Below are 19,284 nucleotides of genomic sequence, written 5' to 3' on the forward strand. Positions count from 1 at the left end.
AAAATTAATTATTGCACATTTATCAAAAAGCATAAGTAGAAAACACTGACTTCCAGTGCTGGATTGTATTGTAGTGTAACTGATACATTGTGAGTTACAAGTAATACTGGTAATGTTCTCTTAGAAATTAATAGGGCAATATATAATAATTCATAAAAGTAATATGTTTATGTCATGACAATGCTTATATTCAGATATAACCAAGGCATATCAGCACAAATACTATGCTACTTGTTGAAATTATAATTTTGATTATTGTCTAAAATACGCAGAATGGCTGATGCAGGGTTAAGATGGAAGAAACCAGCTTAATTGCTGAACTGTGGCTATAATCACAATAATTGGCTTATGTGAAAATCCAAAGGGTGTATGTAAAGATGAAGTAAACTATTGGAGTGGTAGGATTAGGGATTATTTTTCAATTAAAAAATTCTTGTTATTGTTAACAATGCTCTTAATTTTTTTTTTTAAGATTTTATTTATCTGGGGGAGAGAGATAACACAGGGGATGTGGGGAGCAGGGAGTCTAGCATGGGGCTTGATCCCAGGATCCTGGCATCATGACCTGAGCCGAAGGCACCTGCTTAACCAACTGAGCCGCCAAGGTGCCCCTTGCTCTTAATTTTTTAAAAGCCTCCAAGAGTGGGGACAGTTAGTATTACTGAATATTTAAGAAAATTCTCTGAAGTGTTGAAATTTTTAAATGTTTTGCTTTACTGAGGATGGGATTTTAAAGTAGCATTTGCCTTGGATGTTAGTGCAGTGAAGCCTTATTTATTATTTTTTTAGGGGGGCAAGTCTTTTAAAAGTTGAGATAACTAACATATAGATTTAGATTAACTAACATATAATGTGTTACTGGTTTCTGAGGGTAGAGGTCAGTGATACATCACTCTTAAATAGTACCCAGTGCTCTTTACATCGTGTGCCCTCCTTAATGCCCATCACCCAGTGACCCCATCCCCACGCCCCCTCTTCCCCAGCAACCTTCAGTTTGTTTCCTATGATTAAGAGTCTCTTATGGTTTGTCTCCCTCTTTGATTTCTTCTGGTTTTCATCTTTTCCTTTCTTTTCTTATGCTCCTTTTGTTTTTTAAGTTCTACATATGAGTGAGATCATATGATAGTCTTTCTCTGATTGACTTTTTTCGCTTAGCACAATACCCTACAGTTCCATTTACGTTGTTGCAAATGGCAAGGTGTTTTTGTTTTTGTTTTTGTTTTTTTTGATGGCTGAGAAGTAGTCCGTTGTATATATATGCCACATCTTCTTTACCTATTCATCTTTTGATGGACATATGGGGGCTTTTTCCATAGTTTGGCTATTGTAGACATTGCTAGCATATAAATACTGGGGTGCATGTGCTTCTTTGGATCACTACATTTGTATCTTTAGGGTAAATACCCAGTAGTGCAATTGCTCGGTTGTTAGGGTAGCTCTATTTTTATCTTTTTGTGGAACCTCCATATGGTGTCCAGAGTGGCTGTGCCAGCTTTCATTCCCATCAACAGTGTAGGAGGGTTCCTCTTTCTTTGCATCCTTGCCAACACCTGTCTGTTTCCTGACTTGTTACTTTTAGTCATTCTGACTGGTGTGAGGTGGTATGTCATTGCGGTTTTGATTTGTGTTTCCCTGATGCCGAGTTGAGCACTTTTTCATGTGTCTGTTGGCCATTTGGATGTCTTCTTTACAGAAATGTGTGTTCATGTCTTCTACCTATTTCTTGATTGGATCATTTGTTCTTTGGGTGTTGAGTCTGATAAATTCTTTATGGATTTTGGATACTGGCCATTTATCTGATATGTCATTTGCAAATATCTTCTCCCATTCTGTCAGTTGTCTTTTTGTTTTGTTGACTATTTCCTTTGGTGTGCAAAACCTTTACATCTTGATGAAGCCCCAATAGTTCATTTTTGCCCTTGCTTCCCTTGCCTTTGGCGATGTTCCTAGGAAAAAGTTGCTGCGGCCGAGGTCAAAGAGGTTGCTGCCTGTATTCTCCTCAAGGATTTTGATGGATTCCTGTCTCACATTGGGGTCTTTCATCCATTTTTGAGACTATTTTTGTGTGTGGTATAAGGAAATGGTTCAGTTTCATTTTTCTGCATGTGGCTGTCCAGTTTTCCTGACACCATTTGTTGAAGAGACTGTCTTTTTTCCATTGACATTCTTTCCTGCTTTGTTGACCATAGAATTGAGAGTTCATTTCTGAGTTCTCTGTTCTGTTCCATTGATTTATGTGTCTGTTTTTGGGCTAGGACCGTGCTGTCTTGTTGATTATAGCTTTGTAATAGAGCTTGAAGTTCCAAATTATGATGCCACCGACTTTGGTTTTCTTTTTCAACATTCCTCTAGTTATTCGGGGTCTATTCTGGTTCCATACAAATTTTAGGATTATTTGTTCCATTTCTGTGAAAAAGAAAAAAAAATGATGGTATTTTGATAGGGATTGCATTGAATATGTAGATTGCTCCAGGTAGCATAGACATTTTCACAATATTTGTTCTTCTAGTCCATGAGCATGGAACATTTTTCCATTTCTTTGTGTGTTCCTCGGTTTCTTTCCTGAGTACTTTGTTGTTTTTTGCGTACAGATCCTTTGCCTCTTTGTTTAGATTTATTCCTAAGTATCTTATGGTTTTGGGTGCAATTGTAAATGGTATTGACTCCTTATTTCTTTTTCTTCTGTCTTTTTGTTGATTTATAGAAATGCAACTGATTTCTAAAGCTTTCATTTATTTATTTGACAGACACAGACCACAAGTAGGCAGAGAGGCAGGCAGAGAGAGAGGGGGAAGCAGGCTTCCCGCTGAGCAGAGAGCCTGACTTCTGTGCATTGATTTTATATCCTGCCTCTTTACTGAATTCCTGTATAAGTTCTAGCAGTTTTGGGGTGGAGTCTTCTGGGTTTTCCACATAAAGTATCATATCATCTGCAAAGAGTGAGAGTGTGACTACTTCTTTGCTGATTCATGTGCCTTTTATTTCTTTTTTTGTCTGATTGCTAAGGCTAGGACTTCTAGTACAATGTTGAATAGCAGTGGTGATAGTAGTCATCCCTGCCGTGTTTCTGAACTTAGGGGAAAAGCTCTCAGTTTTTCCCTATTAAGAATGATATTTGCTGTGGGTTTTTCATAGATGGCTTTTTTTGATATTGAGGTATATACTCTCTATACTTAGAGTGTGAAGAGTTTTAATTAAGAAAGGATCCTGTACTTTGTCAAGTGCTTTTTCTGCATCTGTTGAGAGTATCATATGGTTCTTGTCCTTTCTTTTATTAATGTAGTGTATCACATTGATTTGTGGATATTGAACCAATCTTGCAGACCAGGAATAAATCCCATTTGGTCTGGTGAATAATCCTCTTAATGTACTGTTGGATCCTATTGGCTAGTATTTTGGTGAGAATTTTTGCATCCATGTTCATTAGCATGGGTCTGTAATTGGTCTATAATTCTGTAATTCTCCTTTTTGGTGGGGTCTTTGGTTTTGGGATCAAGGTAATGCTGGCCTCATAAAATGAGTTTGGAAGTGTTCCTTCCATTTCTATTTTTTGGAACAGTTTCAGAAAAATAGGTATTATTTCTTTAAGTGTTTGATAGAATTCCCCTGGGGAGCCATCTGGCCCTAGGCTCTTGTTTGTAGGAGATTTTTGATTACTGCTTCAATTTCTTTGCTGGTTATGGGTCTGTTTAGGTTTTCTTTTTCTTCCTGGTTCAGTTTTGGTAGTTTATATGTCTCTAGGAATGCATCCATTTCTTCCAGATTGTCTAATTTGCTGGTGTATAGTTGCTCATAATATGTTTTTGTAATTGTTTTTATTTCTTTGGTGTTGGTTGTGATCTCTCCTCTTTCATTCATGATTTTATTACTTTGGGTCCTTTCTTTTTTCTTTTTGTTAAGTCTGGCCAGGGGTTTATCAGTCTCACTAATTCTTTCAAAGAACCTCCTCCTAGTTTCATTGATGTCCTACTGTTGTTTTGGTTTCTGGTTCATTGACTTCTGCTTTGATCTTTATTATTTCTTTTTAACTGCTGGGTTTAGGCTTTAATTGCTATTCTTTCTTCAGTTCCTTTAGGTGTAGAGTTAGGTTCTGTATTTGAGACCTTTCCTGTTTCTTGAGAAAGGCTTGTATTGCTCTGTATTTTCCTCTTAGGATTGCCTTTGCTGAAATCAAAAGAGTTTGAACAGTTGTGTTCTCATTTTCATTTGTTTCCATAAATTTTTAAAATTGTTCTTTCTTTAATTTCGTGGTTGACCCATTCATTCTTTAGTAGGATGCTCTTAGCGTCCATGCATTTGAGTTCTTTCCAACTTTTCTCTTGTGATTTAGTTCCAGTTTCAAAGCATTGTGGTCTGAAAATATGCAGGGACCTAGTCTTTTGGTACCGGTTGAGACCTGATTTATGACCCAGGTTGTGATCTGTTCTGGAGAATGTTCCATTTGTACTAGAGAAGAATGTGTATTCTGTTGCTTGGGAATGGAATGTTCTAAATATATCTGTGATGTCCGTCTGGGCCAGTGTGTCATTTAAAGCCCTTATTTTCTTGTTGATCTTTTGCTTAAATGATCTGTCCATTTCAATGAGGGTTTGGTGTTGAAGTCCCCTTCTATTATTGTATTATTGTCCATATGTTTCTTTGATTTTGTTATTAATTGGCTTATATAATTGGCTGCTCCCATGTTAGGGGCATAAATATTTATAATTGTTAGATCTTTTTAATGGATAGACCCATTAAGTATGATGTAGTGCTCTTCCTCATCTCTTATAGTCTTTGGTTTAAAATCTAATGTCTGATACAAGGATTTCCATCCCAGCTTTCTTTGGATATCTGTTAGCATGATAAATGTTTTTCACCATCTCACTTTAAATCTGGAGCTGTCTTTGCATCTAAAATGAGTGTCTTGCAGACAGCATATCAGTGGGTCTTGGCTTTTTTTTTAACTGACCTAATACCCTGTGTCTTGATTGTGGCATTTAGTCCATTTACAATCAGGGTACCTATTGAAAGATATGAATTTAATGCCATTGTATTGCCTATAAGGTGACTGTTACTGTATATTGTCTCTGTTCTTTCCTGGTCTATGTTACTTTTGGGCTTTCTCTCTGCTTAGAAGGACCCCTTTCAATATTTCCTGTAGAGCTGGTTTGGTGATTGCAAATTTTTTTAGTTTCTGTTTTGTCCTGGAAGCTTTTTATCCCTCCTTCTATTTTCAGTGACAGCCTAACTGAAGAAAGTATTCTTAGCATAAAATTCTCATTTAGTACCCTGAATATATCATGCCAATCCCTTCTGGCTTGCCAGGTCCCTGTGCATAGGTCTGCTGACAATCTAATGTTTCTACCCTTGTAGGTTACAGACCTCTTGTCCCAATGTGCTTTCAGGATTTTCTCTTTGCTTTGAGATTTGTTAAGTTGTACTATTAGATGTTGGGGTGTTGACTTATTTTTATTGATTTTGAGGGGGTTCCCTGGGCTTCCTGGATTTCAATGCCTGTTTTCTTCCCCAAATTGGGGAAGTTCTCTGCTATAATTTGCTGCAGTATACCTTCTTTCCCCTCTCTCTTTCTTCTTCTTGGATCCCGATTATTCTAATATTGTTTCACCTTATGATATCATTGATCTCTTATTCCCCCCTCATGATCCAACTTATTTCTCTTTTGTGTGCTTATTCTTATGTTAATGTTTGCTGTTCTTGGTTCTACAGATACAAAGATAGCATGGATACATGTATATACAGCTTCAAATTATTTTATTATTGAATAAAGAAGATTAATTCTGACATCATAGAATCTTAATGTTTGTTCAGGAAATTTGTCTTTAACACAGTTATAAGAATGAACTTCTGTAAGCCATTTTTCTGCCCAGTTACCTTTTTACTTTAGTCTCCTTTTGTCCTTTAACCTCATTGACGAGGGTCAAACTTTAAATGTATCTCTGATTAATGTCTAATATGGGCTTTGAAATTATTTATAATTGTGTTTTGGTCCTAACCATTGTTTATGTAATCAGAATAGCCCCCCTACTTGCAGACACTCAACCTGTTTTGGACACAGTATTTATTCACTGAATTAATTGTAGGTGTTTCTTCCTACTAATGCTTTAAACATTTCCTTGCCTTTCCTTTGTGAGAGTTGACTTGACAAATTATTTTGACTCTTATATTAGGTAAAAATGAAATCATGTTATAAAATGAATGCACACTAGGGTAGTTTACTCATGAATAGACATGAACTCTATGATGCTTAACATTTTCTTTTTATGCTGCTTTGTTTTAAAACAGGCTAATAGCACGTCAGCTTGCTAAAATCCATGCTATCCATGCACACAATGGCTGGATTCCCAAATCTAATCTATGGCTAAAGATGGGAAAATATTTCTCTCTCATTCCCACAGGATTTGCAGATGAAAACCTTAATAAAAGGTAAATTTACTATTACATTTGAAATTGTTTTACCTTGTTTTGGCTATGAAGTTTTCGAGAGAGCTTACAAGGTTTTTGTATATATAATCTGGTTTGGTTGCTGTCTTTGCATTTGATTAAGTTTGCACTGATTCATTTGACTCTCAGGTGGCACTACGTTAATATGACTGTCTACCTCAGCCAACTCAAAAACAAAAGAGGACAACAACAACAAAACCCTACAAAAGCCTGGGGTACAGGTGGGGAGTGGGTAGAGGTGACCAGCCAAGAAACAAATATAGAACATTTATTTGGAAGTAAATACAGTGATTGCTATGAATGGTACTTTTTGCACAGAATGAGTTGGCCATGGAGCCCTTTTTATAAGAATTCTTTTTTTTTCAAAGCTGTTTTAAATAGACCTAGAGATTTGTATTGGGGCAGTATAGTAATATTAGAGTGTGAAAAAGTTTAGCTTGTCTTAGTTTACTGAGACTATTCAAGTCCTAGATAATGAGGTTGAAAATTTAATTACTGGAGTCCTACTCAGCTTTTGTAAATCTAACTCTCCAGGTTCCAAGTAAGGTATTTCATTATTTTTTATTAAAAAATTTATAAATTAGCATTTAGAATCTAAATTATATGAACATGTTTTTATAGTGTGATTACTATTGGTACAAAAATTAGGAATTCTATTTTCTCCTTTATATCCAAAACATACTCCCAACTCTTGTATTCAGGAATTTTTCATTTTAAGAATAGTAGAGGCAGGGAGGACCTATAGAGTTTTACTTATTTCTTACAATTCACAATTCTTTTTACTTCTTATAATTCATTGCTCTGTTGAGTTATTATTTCAGAGTTTAGTTTGATTCACTCAGTGAATATGTTCTTATTTGTAGGTAGTTTATCAAACTCTGAATTTGTTAGGAATAGTATGCCCTTTTAACTGGGATAGGCAAACATCTGCAAATGTGTCCGTTGTGCTAGATATCCAGGAAATGACAAAATTCTCTTTTGAAGTAACTATTTTATTGAAAAATTTAAAAATAATGAAGAACTAGGTGACAGTAGTGAGTGTATGATTTTCTCAACTTTTTGAGATATAGCAGTATAGTATTGTGTAGGTTAAGAGTACAAGACTGTGGAGCCAGACTGCCTAGGATGAAGCCTTAATTCTGCCACTTATTAGTTCTGCTGTGATGGGGCACCTGGGTTGCTCAGTGGGTTAATAAAGCCTCTGCCTTCAGCTCAGGTCATGATTCCAGGTCCTGGGATCAAGCCCGGCATCAGGCTCTCTGCTCAGCAGGGAGCCTGCTTTCCCTTCTCTCTCTGCCTGCCTCTCTGCCTACTTGTGATCTCTGTCAAATAAATTAATAAAATCCTAAAAAAAAAAAAAAAGTTCTGCTGTGTTATCTTAGGCAAAATTAAAATGGAAATAACAAGAGTAGTATATTTACCTTTTAGAGTTTTTATGAGGGTTAATTGAGTTAGTATATACAACATATGTAGAACAGCATGCAAAAAGCACCCTGCCCTAATAGATTATCTAAAACTAAAACTTTAAAAACAAAATATTAAAAAAATCTGTTCACATTCTGTTCCTTTTTGTTTGTATATGATTGTAATTATGTTCAATCCTTTCAGTTCTGTTACTTCTAGTCAACTCTGTACCTTTCAGATAGATTCTTGAACCATTACACCATCTTGAAAAAAGTATATAAGGATTATTTTTGGTAGCTGTATGTAAAGAAGAATACAGTAGTGGGAAAATACAGGCAGCAACCACCTGAATAGGCAAATTCATTAAAGTTAAGTTCACTAGTAGAGAATCTTTATTATATTGTAAAATGGAAAAGTAAGGCTGCAATTTGAGAGACTGTTGAGAGAGAATGAAGAAAACAGTGCTAAGGGGAGAGAAAGAATAAACTAACAGCAATTTTTAAAGCCAGATGGTGCTATTGAGGAATGAGTGGTGGCACCATATTTTTGTTTCATTTTACTTTTATCAAATGAATATACATGTAGTGTAATGAAGAGTTCAGAAGACTGAAGAATTAAAAAGCCATGATCTCCAGTCCTGTTTGCCACTCTACCTACCATACTTCCCAGGCTCACTATTCTGAGACAGTTTCTATAATAGATAATGGAGTATTCTATGATATGATTATCATAGATAATGTCTATGATTATCATAGAATTGATAAGGTTTATCAATAGTAGTTGTCTGTTGACTGTGATAGGTAAATTTAGCTGATTTGTACTGCATTCACCCTTCAAAGCTTGAAATAGATGTTTTAGTTCTTTAATAAACTGTCTTGTAACTTTAAATAATATACTTAAACTTCTTTTTATTAAACTTTTTTTGTCTTGGAGACAAATGTAAAACATTTAGAATAGTGCTTACTAAATGTTATCTATTAAGTATACATATTACTTTTCTCCTCCAATTTTGTAATAACAAATTTTTTACTTTACTGCCCTGCATTTTAACTTGCTTAGTTTGTTTTATTCATATTAAGTTCATTAAGTAAAGATTTTCCTTTATTCCAGCTTTTGTAATAATTGGCTTGGTTTAATTCAGGAGTCTATGTAATTGAATGGAAAGAATTCACTAAAAATAGATGTTAGTCTTTAAATGTGAAAAAAGTCATTAACATAAGCAATATATAACTTTTTTTTTTTTTTTAAACTAAAAGGTTTTTAAGTGATATCCCAAGCTCTCAGATTCTTCAGGAAGAAATGACTTGGATGAAGGAGATTCTTTCCAACCTGGGCTCACCTGTTGTGCTTTGCCATAATGACCTATTGTGTAAGAATATAATCTACAATGAGAAACAAGGTAGGTATCTGACCTTAGCAGTAAGTAAAGTTGATTTCTTTGATGTTCTTAATGGTCCTTTGATCTTTATACCGCTAAATTTAATTCAGATGTAAGGATTAAAAACATGAAGTCTTAAAAGATTTTCTTTTAGGTTGTTAAGTCATGGTAACTGCTAAATTAGGAATATATATTCTTTATATATTTGTATAAAATATGTTTCTTAGAAAGTTTGTGGTTCTTGTTAAGAGTTTTAAATGAAAAATGATAAAATGACTTTGTTTTTAAATTTAACTGTGAAACCTATTTGGTAATTCATGGTTTGAAAATGGACCTGCTTGTAATTGGGGTTATTGAAAAACCAACTGACATTGCACTGCTCTTAATAAATACAGAATTTTCTCAGTATTAGGAAGGACAACAGTATTAGAAGCAAATATGTCTCCAGATTTTCTATTACCTGTTGATTCTGATTTGTTAGATATTTTGATGTTAAGGAGAGAGCCACATAATGGAGGAAATGTTATTTGTACTTGTTGAAATTTATATCTGTTAAAGTAGTAATCAAGAAGCTTTGGAAATAGTTTTAGTAATTTTGAGGTACAGATAGTGATAGTTTTTGGTGAAATGTTTTCTGTGATTGTTCATATCTTGGTGTATCCAAATTCTCTGTTTCCGTATTTAGGAGATACTCGTTGTATTATATTATTGGATAAAGTGGTTTGAGGTTTGGTTGCTAAAATGTAGATGCCCCTTCAATGCTGAATTGAAATTTGAAAATATAATTTTTGTTGAAGGATTATTAGTATTAATTCAAAAAGTCTGAAACTATGAAACTTGCATTTTAAAGGAAACCAGTTTTGAGAATAGGCATTATAGTTGGAAGACTATTTTCAGTGAAAATTGTGCTTTTGTAAAGATACTAAAGTCAAACAGTTTGATTAAATGGTCATAATACTATGAAATTACTATTGTGACCATTCTTAATAGAGTTTAAGTTGTTCCTGTTCTAATGCAAAGGTGGTTTATATTTATAACTAACTTTAACTTGAAGAAGATCAACCAAAGAGCACTGTCAAGGATGGTAGATTGAAGCACGTATTCTTAAAAACATGTTTGAATACATTTTATATTTTATATTTTAGTGTGGATTAGAGATTCTATTTTTTAAAAATACATTAAGCTGACATCTTTATTTTGAATGTTGTGAAGTCTTTGTATGGAAACTTTAAAAAAAAAAAAATCTTCAGGTGTACCCTAAACCATGGTGTACTTGACAGTGTTCTTTATTATTTATTGTCCATAAATTATATATAATTGTTATGTATAGAATATGTTATATACTAGTAACCAAATCTCAATGCCATTTGTGAGACAGAGAAGGGTATTAGTTATACATTAAAACAATGTATTAGCTTTTAAGCTCAGTGCAAGACCAAATAACACATCCTATATAATGGAATTTCAAATGAGGAACTTCATCTTGTTGAAGTGGACACTCAGCTTTATTTTTAACTGCAAGTTAATCAAAGAGAATCTGTTATTTCCTTTGGAATATATTTTAACTTCATATTTTTATTTTATAAGTTTCTTTTGCATATTCATTTCACAGAGCAAACTTGTTTATAAAACTAAAATATAAGGGACCAAAAAAATCAGATTACTTTGTCTTAGGTATTAAAAAAATGCATTTTTACTTTCAATCAGTTGCCTATCTAAACTGTTGATCAGTGATATGAAAAGTTCTCATATTTTCAGACAGAATCTTTCTGTTTCAGTTTGACTCTAAGATTTTAAGATTTGTCATTTGCTTATTTTACCAGGAGTTACCTAAATCATATTTTTGTGCCTAATTTTTCTTCCCTACACAGAAGAATGAATTTCACAGTTCAACAAATGTAACTATTTTGTATATTTTTTTAGAGTTTTCCTTTCTTCAAGAAGTCTGTTGTGTACCATTTGTTTCTTCTTGTCTTTGTGGTTTATTTGTGTGTTAGTTATGGATATGTTCTGTTGTTTTTCCTTACCAGTGGTTTTATAGTGTCTTTTAGGAAGGCAAGTTTGGACTTTATGGCATCCATTAAAAAAAAAGAATCAATTGCTATGTGATTAGTTGATACATAGCATTAAGAAAATACAGTTGGAATGTTCAAGTAGAATCTAAAACTCATGAGAGTGTGGCAGAAGCTTTGTTCCGTGTATTATTATGTGTTTCAAATTAGGAGCTAATTTTTTAAAGTAATATAACTGTATGACATATTTGCCTTTAGTTATAAGGAGAACATAGCATTCCTTGTGCTTAAGAAATTATAAACTCTGTAAATTTAGTTATTAATGAACAAAAAGTTTAGACTATAGATTTAGTACTTAACAGCTGCAATCTCAAGGAGGATAATTATAATTAGAACTAGGAACTGCAAAAATTCTTTACCTTAACTGGTTAACTTGTTACAGTATCTAAAAGCTAAGGGTGAAGTCTTTTGAGATTAAAATAATTTTTATGTAGAATAAGTAAGTTGTATATTATATTCACAGATGTGTTTAATTTGTTATCACTTGTTAAGTCATTCATGTGGTTTGAGTTCAGCACTTCACTATTTTGTACCCACTTGAATTAAAAATATATAAATATAATAAGATGAAAGCCGAGAGATGGGCTTTAACATCATCAAGCTCAGTATCTCTCTGTAGTATGTTTCAGACCCTTCATTTCTCAGAAGTGCAGATTTTAGTTAAACTTCATGAATTTATACTGGATCAATTTGTAGTCTCCACTGTAATTTTCAACCATAATAACTTAGATTTTTTATATTGTCACCAGATTAAACATTTCTAAGGAACTCTTAAAAGCAGATGTATTAGAGCTTAGTTACAACTAAGAAAAGTTGGAAAGAATGTAGATGTTGGAACTGGTGCACTTAAGTTTACATTCTTGCTCAATCACATACAGAACTAGGTGATACTAGACAAATTATTTTAAATTTTTTTTTTTTTTAATATCATCGTTAAGTAATCTCTTACACCTGACATGGGGCTTGGATTTACAACTGCGAGGTCTAGCATGCTACATGCTTCACTGATTGAGCCAGCCAGGCACCTGCTTTGTATCTCTTCATTAAGTGCTTGTATTTGATTCTTGACTTTCTGCACCAGAATCACCCAAGGTACTTGGAAAAAATGGAGGTTTCTGGGTTCCATCTAAGAACAAGAATTTCTATAGATGGGTTTAGGAATCTGCATCTTTAACAGGTTTCCATGCAGTTTTTATACTTTTTAATAATCTAGAACTTTTAATTTGCTTTATTTCTAATTTAGAGGTAATACCTACTTAAAATGGTTGCTGACAAAATTTTAGATCATGTATAAAAGGACATAGCATTGGAGTAGGTACTTGGTAGCTCACAGCTGCTGTTATTATAATAGGGGTTGGCAGACTTTTTCTCTAAGGTGAAGATAGTACATATTTTAGTCTTTGTGTACCATATTACAGCCTCTTTTGAAACTGTTCAATTCCTTTGTAGCACAAACACAGCCACAGATAATACATTAATAAATGCATGTGACTGTGTTCCACACTATTTACAAAACCACACAGTGGGCTGGGTTTAGCCTGAGCATACATAGTTTGCCAACCTCTTTATTATGTTTATAGGATGCATTTTACAAAATGTACTTGATTCTGAAAAAGTGAAAATAGTTACATAAGCCAGTGGTTGACTGTGTCTCATAACTAGGGTAATTATGGCTTATAGGTATGAGATGACAATTCAGTTTGTCTTCAAGTACAGCTTTCAGATTTTATCTTAACTCTAACTTGAGTGACTGAAGTTTAAATATGTATATATGTTTGTGTGTATGAATGTGTAAGTACATGTTTATACACACACACATACACAAAGACTGTGAGCACCTGCAGTTTATAGGCTTCTGCACCTGTGAATGTTATAGGAGATGGTAGGCATCACAGGAAGAAATACTGCCTCTACCTGTTCTCACCATGTCAGTTGACAGGACACAGGAATGTGGGAGAAGAGTGAGCTTCCTTTCTGAAGGTGATGGTAGCTGTCAAGATTTTTGAAAAGTTAGTGCCAGGAATTAGGTGGTTGGTAAACAACGGCCCATTCCTTGCCTTCAGTGAAATGACATCTTAAAAAGGTAAGGAAAGAATACTTAATGATATGATGATAGAATTTATTACATAGTAAGAGAACCGGAAGCAGTGTTCTTGCTGACATGTTCTTGCTGACTGTCAGTCATGTTTTAAGTTAATCATTATTTTAAAAAAGAATTTATTAAGTAGAATGAATTGTAGTATTGCTTATAGATTAACTGACTTTAATTCTAATATTTTAATTTCAACTAACCCTTTTAACTGCTGCCATGTTAGAAGTTAATTGCTAAAGCTTTTGAGTATGTTTTCTCATGTCTTGGTGCTCTGTCTGAATGTTTATTGGTAGCTGTTTCATTTCTCTCCCTCTCCCCATTTCTTCATTAAAAGGTCATATAAAGATCTAATTACAGAACTTTAAATTTCAGTAATGGCAGTCATTGATTTTTTTTTTCTCACTGTCAGTGAAATACAAGATGCTGATTTACAGCTATTTTAAAGAAATATACATGAGTGGAAGAAAAAGAAAGCTTTTTCTGGGAATTACAATGAAATCAGGTTTTTCTTTAGAGTTTACACATTTACACATTATAAATAAAAAATGTGTGAGGCGGGGCGCCTGGGTGGCTCAGTGGGTTAAGCCGCTGCCTTTGGCTCAGGTCATGATCTCAGAGTCCTGGGATCGAGCCCCGCATCGGGCTCTCTGCTCAGCAGGGAGCCTGCTTCCTCCTCTCTCTCTGCCTGCCTCTCTGCTTGCTTGTGATCTCTGTCAAATAAATAAATAAAATCTTTAAAAAAAAAAAAATGTGTGAGGCACCATTCTCAGTCACTTGATTGGCTCCAAATCTTCCCACTCCAGTTAGTATTCATGAAAGATACTGTGGTTTGGTTGTCTCATTGATATTTTAATGACAGGTTTTTTGTTGTTGGTTTTGTTTTAAAATTTAAGTAAATACAAATTTATTTTTATATTTGGTAACCTGTACTTTCCAAGGTGAAGTTTTTATGAAGGATAGTCTTAACCTTGTTTAACGTGTATTCTGGTTACTGTTTACCATCAAATAAAATACCCTTAAAATCAGGTTATCGAAAGCTTAAATGGACTATAAAAACCTGAACTATAAAGGAAGAGCTGCCTAAAATAGTTACTAGCTCAGTGTTTTTTCTTTCTCATTCATTCATCCCACTATATGTCCAAGCATATACGTGGATAAGAATGTCAGAAATGCCATACTTTGTTCTTAGTGTTTAATGCTTATTCTTTCTTTGCCACTACCCATTTAAATATGTGTGTTATGATTGTGTCTAGCATTCTGTGCAAAACCCTCCATTTATAAGCATTTAAATACTTACTGTGTGCTAGAGATTACTGTGTGGATTGCATGATGAACAATGAAAGGGACCTAGTATCCTTCCAGGAAGCCATATTCCATATAGTGGAGGAGTCAGATCATGAAACAGATATTTATGTTCAGAATGATGAGTGTTGTGGTGAAGCTATACACAGGTACTAGTGGACACCAGAGTGAGGGATGAAGGGAAAGTTTCTCAGAGCAGAATATTCCCTTTCTTTGAGAGAAAAAGCATTTTGCTAACCGTACTGTAATTGTGGTTATTTTTTCTCTCTGTTCTCTTTCTGCCTTACCTAACACTGCAGAGTAAGTAGAGTGAGTCGAAAAGGTTTTCAAGTTCTCATATTGGTTATTTTACTTTTTATTTTTATCCCTTTCTCCTTAACAAAATAAGGGAATCCAAACAAATGTAGCATGTGAATTTTATAGCCTTAATTAATAAATTAATTTTTTGGGTTTTGAAGTACTTTAAAAATTGGCTGACTGTTTTCAGCTGCACTAAGATTTGAACAACTAAACTCAGTAATGTGTGGATTTCATTTCTGTGAAGATACACAGGAAATAAAGTAATGAAAAGAAAAATGTAGCTTTTGAAAAATCGGGATATAATGTTATTCATTAATCTTATGATTTACCCCTTATGTGCAGTCAGTGTGCTAATTATATAAAGATAAATAATACATAGTCTTAACCCTTAAAGCAGTGCTTCTTTACTTTTTTAGAGGTCAGGGATCCCTTGAGTTTCTAGAAATTTGAGAATGCCCTCAGAAAATGAACATACATATAAAGTTTTGTAAAAGAAAACTTAGGGAGTAGTCTCATTTTTTTCCACCCTTGAAACCTCAATTAAAAATTCATGTCTTAAAGAATTTAACAAGATAGTTGTCTCATATGAGCAATTAATTTTTAATTGTGATGTGGATGTTCCTCTAAACAATTGGAAATTTAAGAAGTCAGAAGTTAAATTTATACAAGGAAAAAAGTTTTCTGTTAGTAGGAAACCATTTTCCAGTAATTTGATTTTTCTGGCACCCAAAATAAGTGAAGTAGGCCTCTTTAATTTTATTTTGTTGCAGAAGATTAAATTTAAGGTTGAGTTCCACTTTGTTTGCCATAGTTTGAAAAAAGAATAGTTAATACAGATTTTTTTTTTAAACAATTTTCCTTTTAAGCTTTGTGTCTTGTAAAATGTGAGTTTGCCAAATTTTCTTCATCTGCTACAGATTAGGTATGCCATTGTTGCTGCCATGTGGCGGCGCACCCCGTGCTTCTTAAACGCACTGACTGGAGGTTTATCGCATCACTTGTTCACATGCACGGAGCCTGGTAACAGCCTCATCTGTATCTTGTTAGCTTCATTTTCTTATTTTTTAAATTTCATTATTTATAAACTCAACATTGCATTTAAAAATAAAGGCTAGTTTTAATGAATTAATGCTACTACAAAAAGTCATTGCTAAAATTTTCATACTGAAACAGATTTTTAGCTTTTGTTAAAATGATCTATGCTTTATTTAAATTGTATTTACAAGCAGGCATTTTTACCTGCCATTTTAACTGTATTTGCCAAATTCTAAATATAATTTTGAAAATTGAAATTGAAGCTTCTGTTTATGTGGCAAAAGTAAGCTTCAGGACTGGGCTGTGTATTTTTATTGGCATGTAACAGTTAATATGAGCTCTACAAGAATTTGTGTTTAAAGAGTTAAAGCAATCAACAGCAATTTAAAAAAACCTGTGTATTAAAACTGTTTGGTTGGCTCAGCTGTGCAACCTGTTGAATCTTCTTGAATCCTGATTTCATAAGGCTGGCTGGATAGGTATATCCCAGGTCACTGTTTATTATTAGTCTCTTATCTATTGACAATTTTGTTTAGAGAATTCATAATCTTTTTAAACTGTCACTTTTTTCCTTCTAAAAGTAATGTTTATTGTAAGTAATTTAAAATACAAGGGAAAAAAGGTCACTTGTCTCTCACCTGTAAAGAAACCAGTTGAAACGTATTGTTTTGGTTAATTTCCATTCATCTTTTTCCCCCTATGCATTATGTGTTCTTTTCTCTCTCTCCAGGCATAATATTTTAATAATTTGGATCACTGTGTTTACTATTTTGTATCTTTTTTTCATATAACATTTGTAATTTTCCTGGTCATCAAATAATTTTTGAAAATGAAACTTTTCTCGCTTCTCGGCCTTTTGGCTAAGATTAAGTTTGAAAATGAAACTTTTTTTCATGGGTGCAGAGTATTTAATCATGATGGCGGTCTTCACCCTCTTATTTCCAGTGGTATCTAGAACAAACTCTAAAACATGTTCTCACTTTCTGCAATTTAGTAAAGTGATTTGGTTAACTTTAAGATTTTCTGTGGGATAGTTTTTTGAATTCAAGACTATAATACTTGTGGTGGTTGAATTGCAGTGATTTATTATAGTCACCAACATTTTAAAACTTTATATTTATTTTGTCAGTATGTAGGTTTTGATAACGGTTTCGATACTCTGGAGATGCTCACTTAATTTACTCTAGACTTGACTGTTATTTATACAAATTCAGAATTACATACTAATGCAATTACATTAAAAACTTTTTTGCTTTTATGTAAAATACTCCATTTGCCATGATATTTTTGTGTCATGTAATTCTCTTTTTCTGAGTTTGGATATGATCAACATATACCCCTAAATTAAACATATATATCTGTATCAAGATGATATAGTTCAAGAGTTCTTTTATTTAGGAAATGCCATTGCGTGCAGACCAGGAGTTTGTTTCGTTCCTTTAGTTTGATGTTTAAAAGACAGTGTAACTAGGCATTTGCTATGCATTTTCTCAATATAAGCTGCTTAGAAACTGTTCTTACAGCCATCTCTGTTCGTGTATCCATTTTAACTGTATGACCCTGTAAGCCTTTGAGTTTGTGATGCCTGGTGTTGACAGTGACCCATTTTTATTTTTATTTTTATTTTTTTAACGTCTCTAACTTTCTCTCTCTCTCTCTCTCTCTCAAACTTTTTCTCTTATCTCTCTTTAAGAAGGACCTATATCTTTGTTGAGACAAACCCTCTATAATACTTAGTACTCAAAAATGAATGTTCCTGAGCAGGAGTCTGTCTTTGGAGAAATATAATGAAATATGCATATATATTTAGCATTAATTTAGAATAGGAATCTAGCTTATGTAAAAATTTCTCAAAAAAAGTTTAGTATAAATGACTATACCTTTTTTTTTTTTAAAGATAAAACAACCACCTTAATGCTGCTCAGGTATACTATTAGAAATCTTATTTACGTAGCATTGCAGGAAAATAAGAGTTTATAGCAACTGATTTCTTAAATTAGGGATATTGTTAAGTTTGTCATCAAGTATGATAGCATAACTGCAGGGTTCACAGAATTTAAGTCTTTTAAAGTTTATATTTGATTTATATATGTAAAGTAGCTTGTCAGTTTACTTTCAGAGTATCATACTTTGTTAAAATTGTGATAGCTTATTAATAGTTTTCAAAGATTAACTTCATTTCTAATTAAACTTGAATTTTTAAGTGAGTGATGCCCCCTTGTGGTGAAAGAGATATTTTGCTTTTGTTTGAATTTGGAGAATGATTATTTTGACTTTTCTTTAATATAGTGGACATTAATGTTCACTGAGAAGCTGTTGACAATATATAATTTGAATTTTGTAAAGCTCATTGCCATAAAATTCACAGCCTTACCCTGTATTGTCTCAGAAGTGCATGTAACCAAGCACATACAATGAGACAAACTTTTGGAAGCTGTTTAATTACAAATAGCATAGGGATTTTCTCATCTTATATATGATTTCTTATGTCTTTGTTTTTGTGTCTCACATAGGTGATGTACAGTTCATTGATTATGAATATTCTGGATACAACTACTTGGCATATGATATCGGAAATCATTTCAATGAATTTGCAGGTAAAATCCAGGCTTAACTAGTAGAGCAACATATATAACTTTGAAATGATACCTTTATAATTGTATTTTTGGTTTGCAGTTTTTCCTTAGAGAAGTTCACCTGGGAGTAGGAACAATATTTTTTAACCTTTTTCTGACCTTGCTCTTTGTTTTTCTTTATTACTGGAAGAAGGAGAAGAGATGACCCTTTCCTTAATTCCTTAAGGAAAATAAGAAAAGAAATAATACTTGTGGCTTAGAGTAAGACCTGATGTAGTATAAGGTGCTTCATAAATCTCATCTCATTTTTTCCTCCACATTCCTATCAGTTAGATTATTCCCAGTTTACAAATGGAGAAAGTAATTTACCAAGATCACAGTTAAATACAGAGAACTTGGATTTAAAATTAAAAAATAATTTAAAAGACTTTGTTATTTTCATGGTATACTTGAACTTTAGGAATAAGAAGCTCAATAATTTTTTTTTTTTGTCTTTGGCTATGAATAATTGTAAAGCTTTCCATTTTATCCCTGAAAATTAGTCTTTTATCACTCTCAAGTATAAAAGTTTCAGGTTTATTTTAAAAGGAATTAATTTAAAATACATTTTATGACTACATTTGGAAACACACAAAATGTTCTAAAACTAAAGATTAGGAAATTCTCCTATATGGTTTACACTTT

The 19,284-nt window shown here is 33.2% G+C and overlaps 1 protein-coding gene across 2 annotated transcripts in view; it reads left to right on the forward strand.

Annotated features, from left to right (window-relative positions):
* ETNK1 (ethanolamine kinase 1) overlaps nt 1–19,284 on the forward strand; it is a 62,139-nt gene that overhangs the window by 31,188 nt on the left and 11,667 nt on the right. For both annotated transcript variants that reach the window (XM_047740468.1, XM_047740469.1), the window contains exons 3-5: nt 6,283–6,423; nt 9,102–9,244; nt 18,538–18,621. In XM_047740468.1, coding sequence (XP_047596424.1) covers nt 6,283–6,423; nt 9,102–9,244; nt 18,538–18,621 — 368 coding nt within the window. The remainder of the gene's footprint in view (nt 1–6,282; nt 6,424–9,101; nt 9,245–18,537; nt 18,622–19,284) is intronic.

The sequence above is a fragment of the Lutra lutra genome, chromosome 8, assembly GCF_902655055.1.
Source record: "Lutra lutra chromosome 8, mLutLut1.2, whole genome shotgun sequence".
Lineage (NCBI taxonomy): Eukaryota > Metazoa > Chordata > Mammalia > Carnivora > Mustelidae > Lutra > Lutra lutra.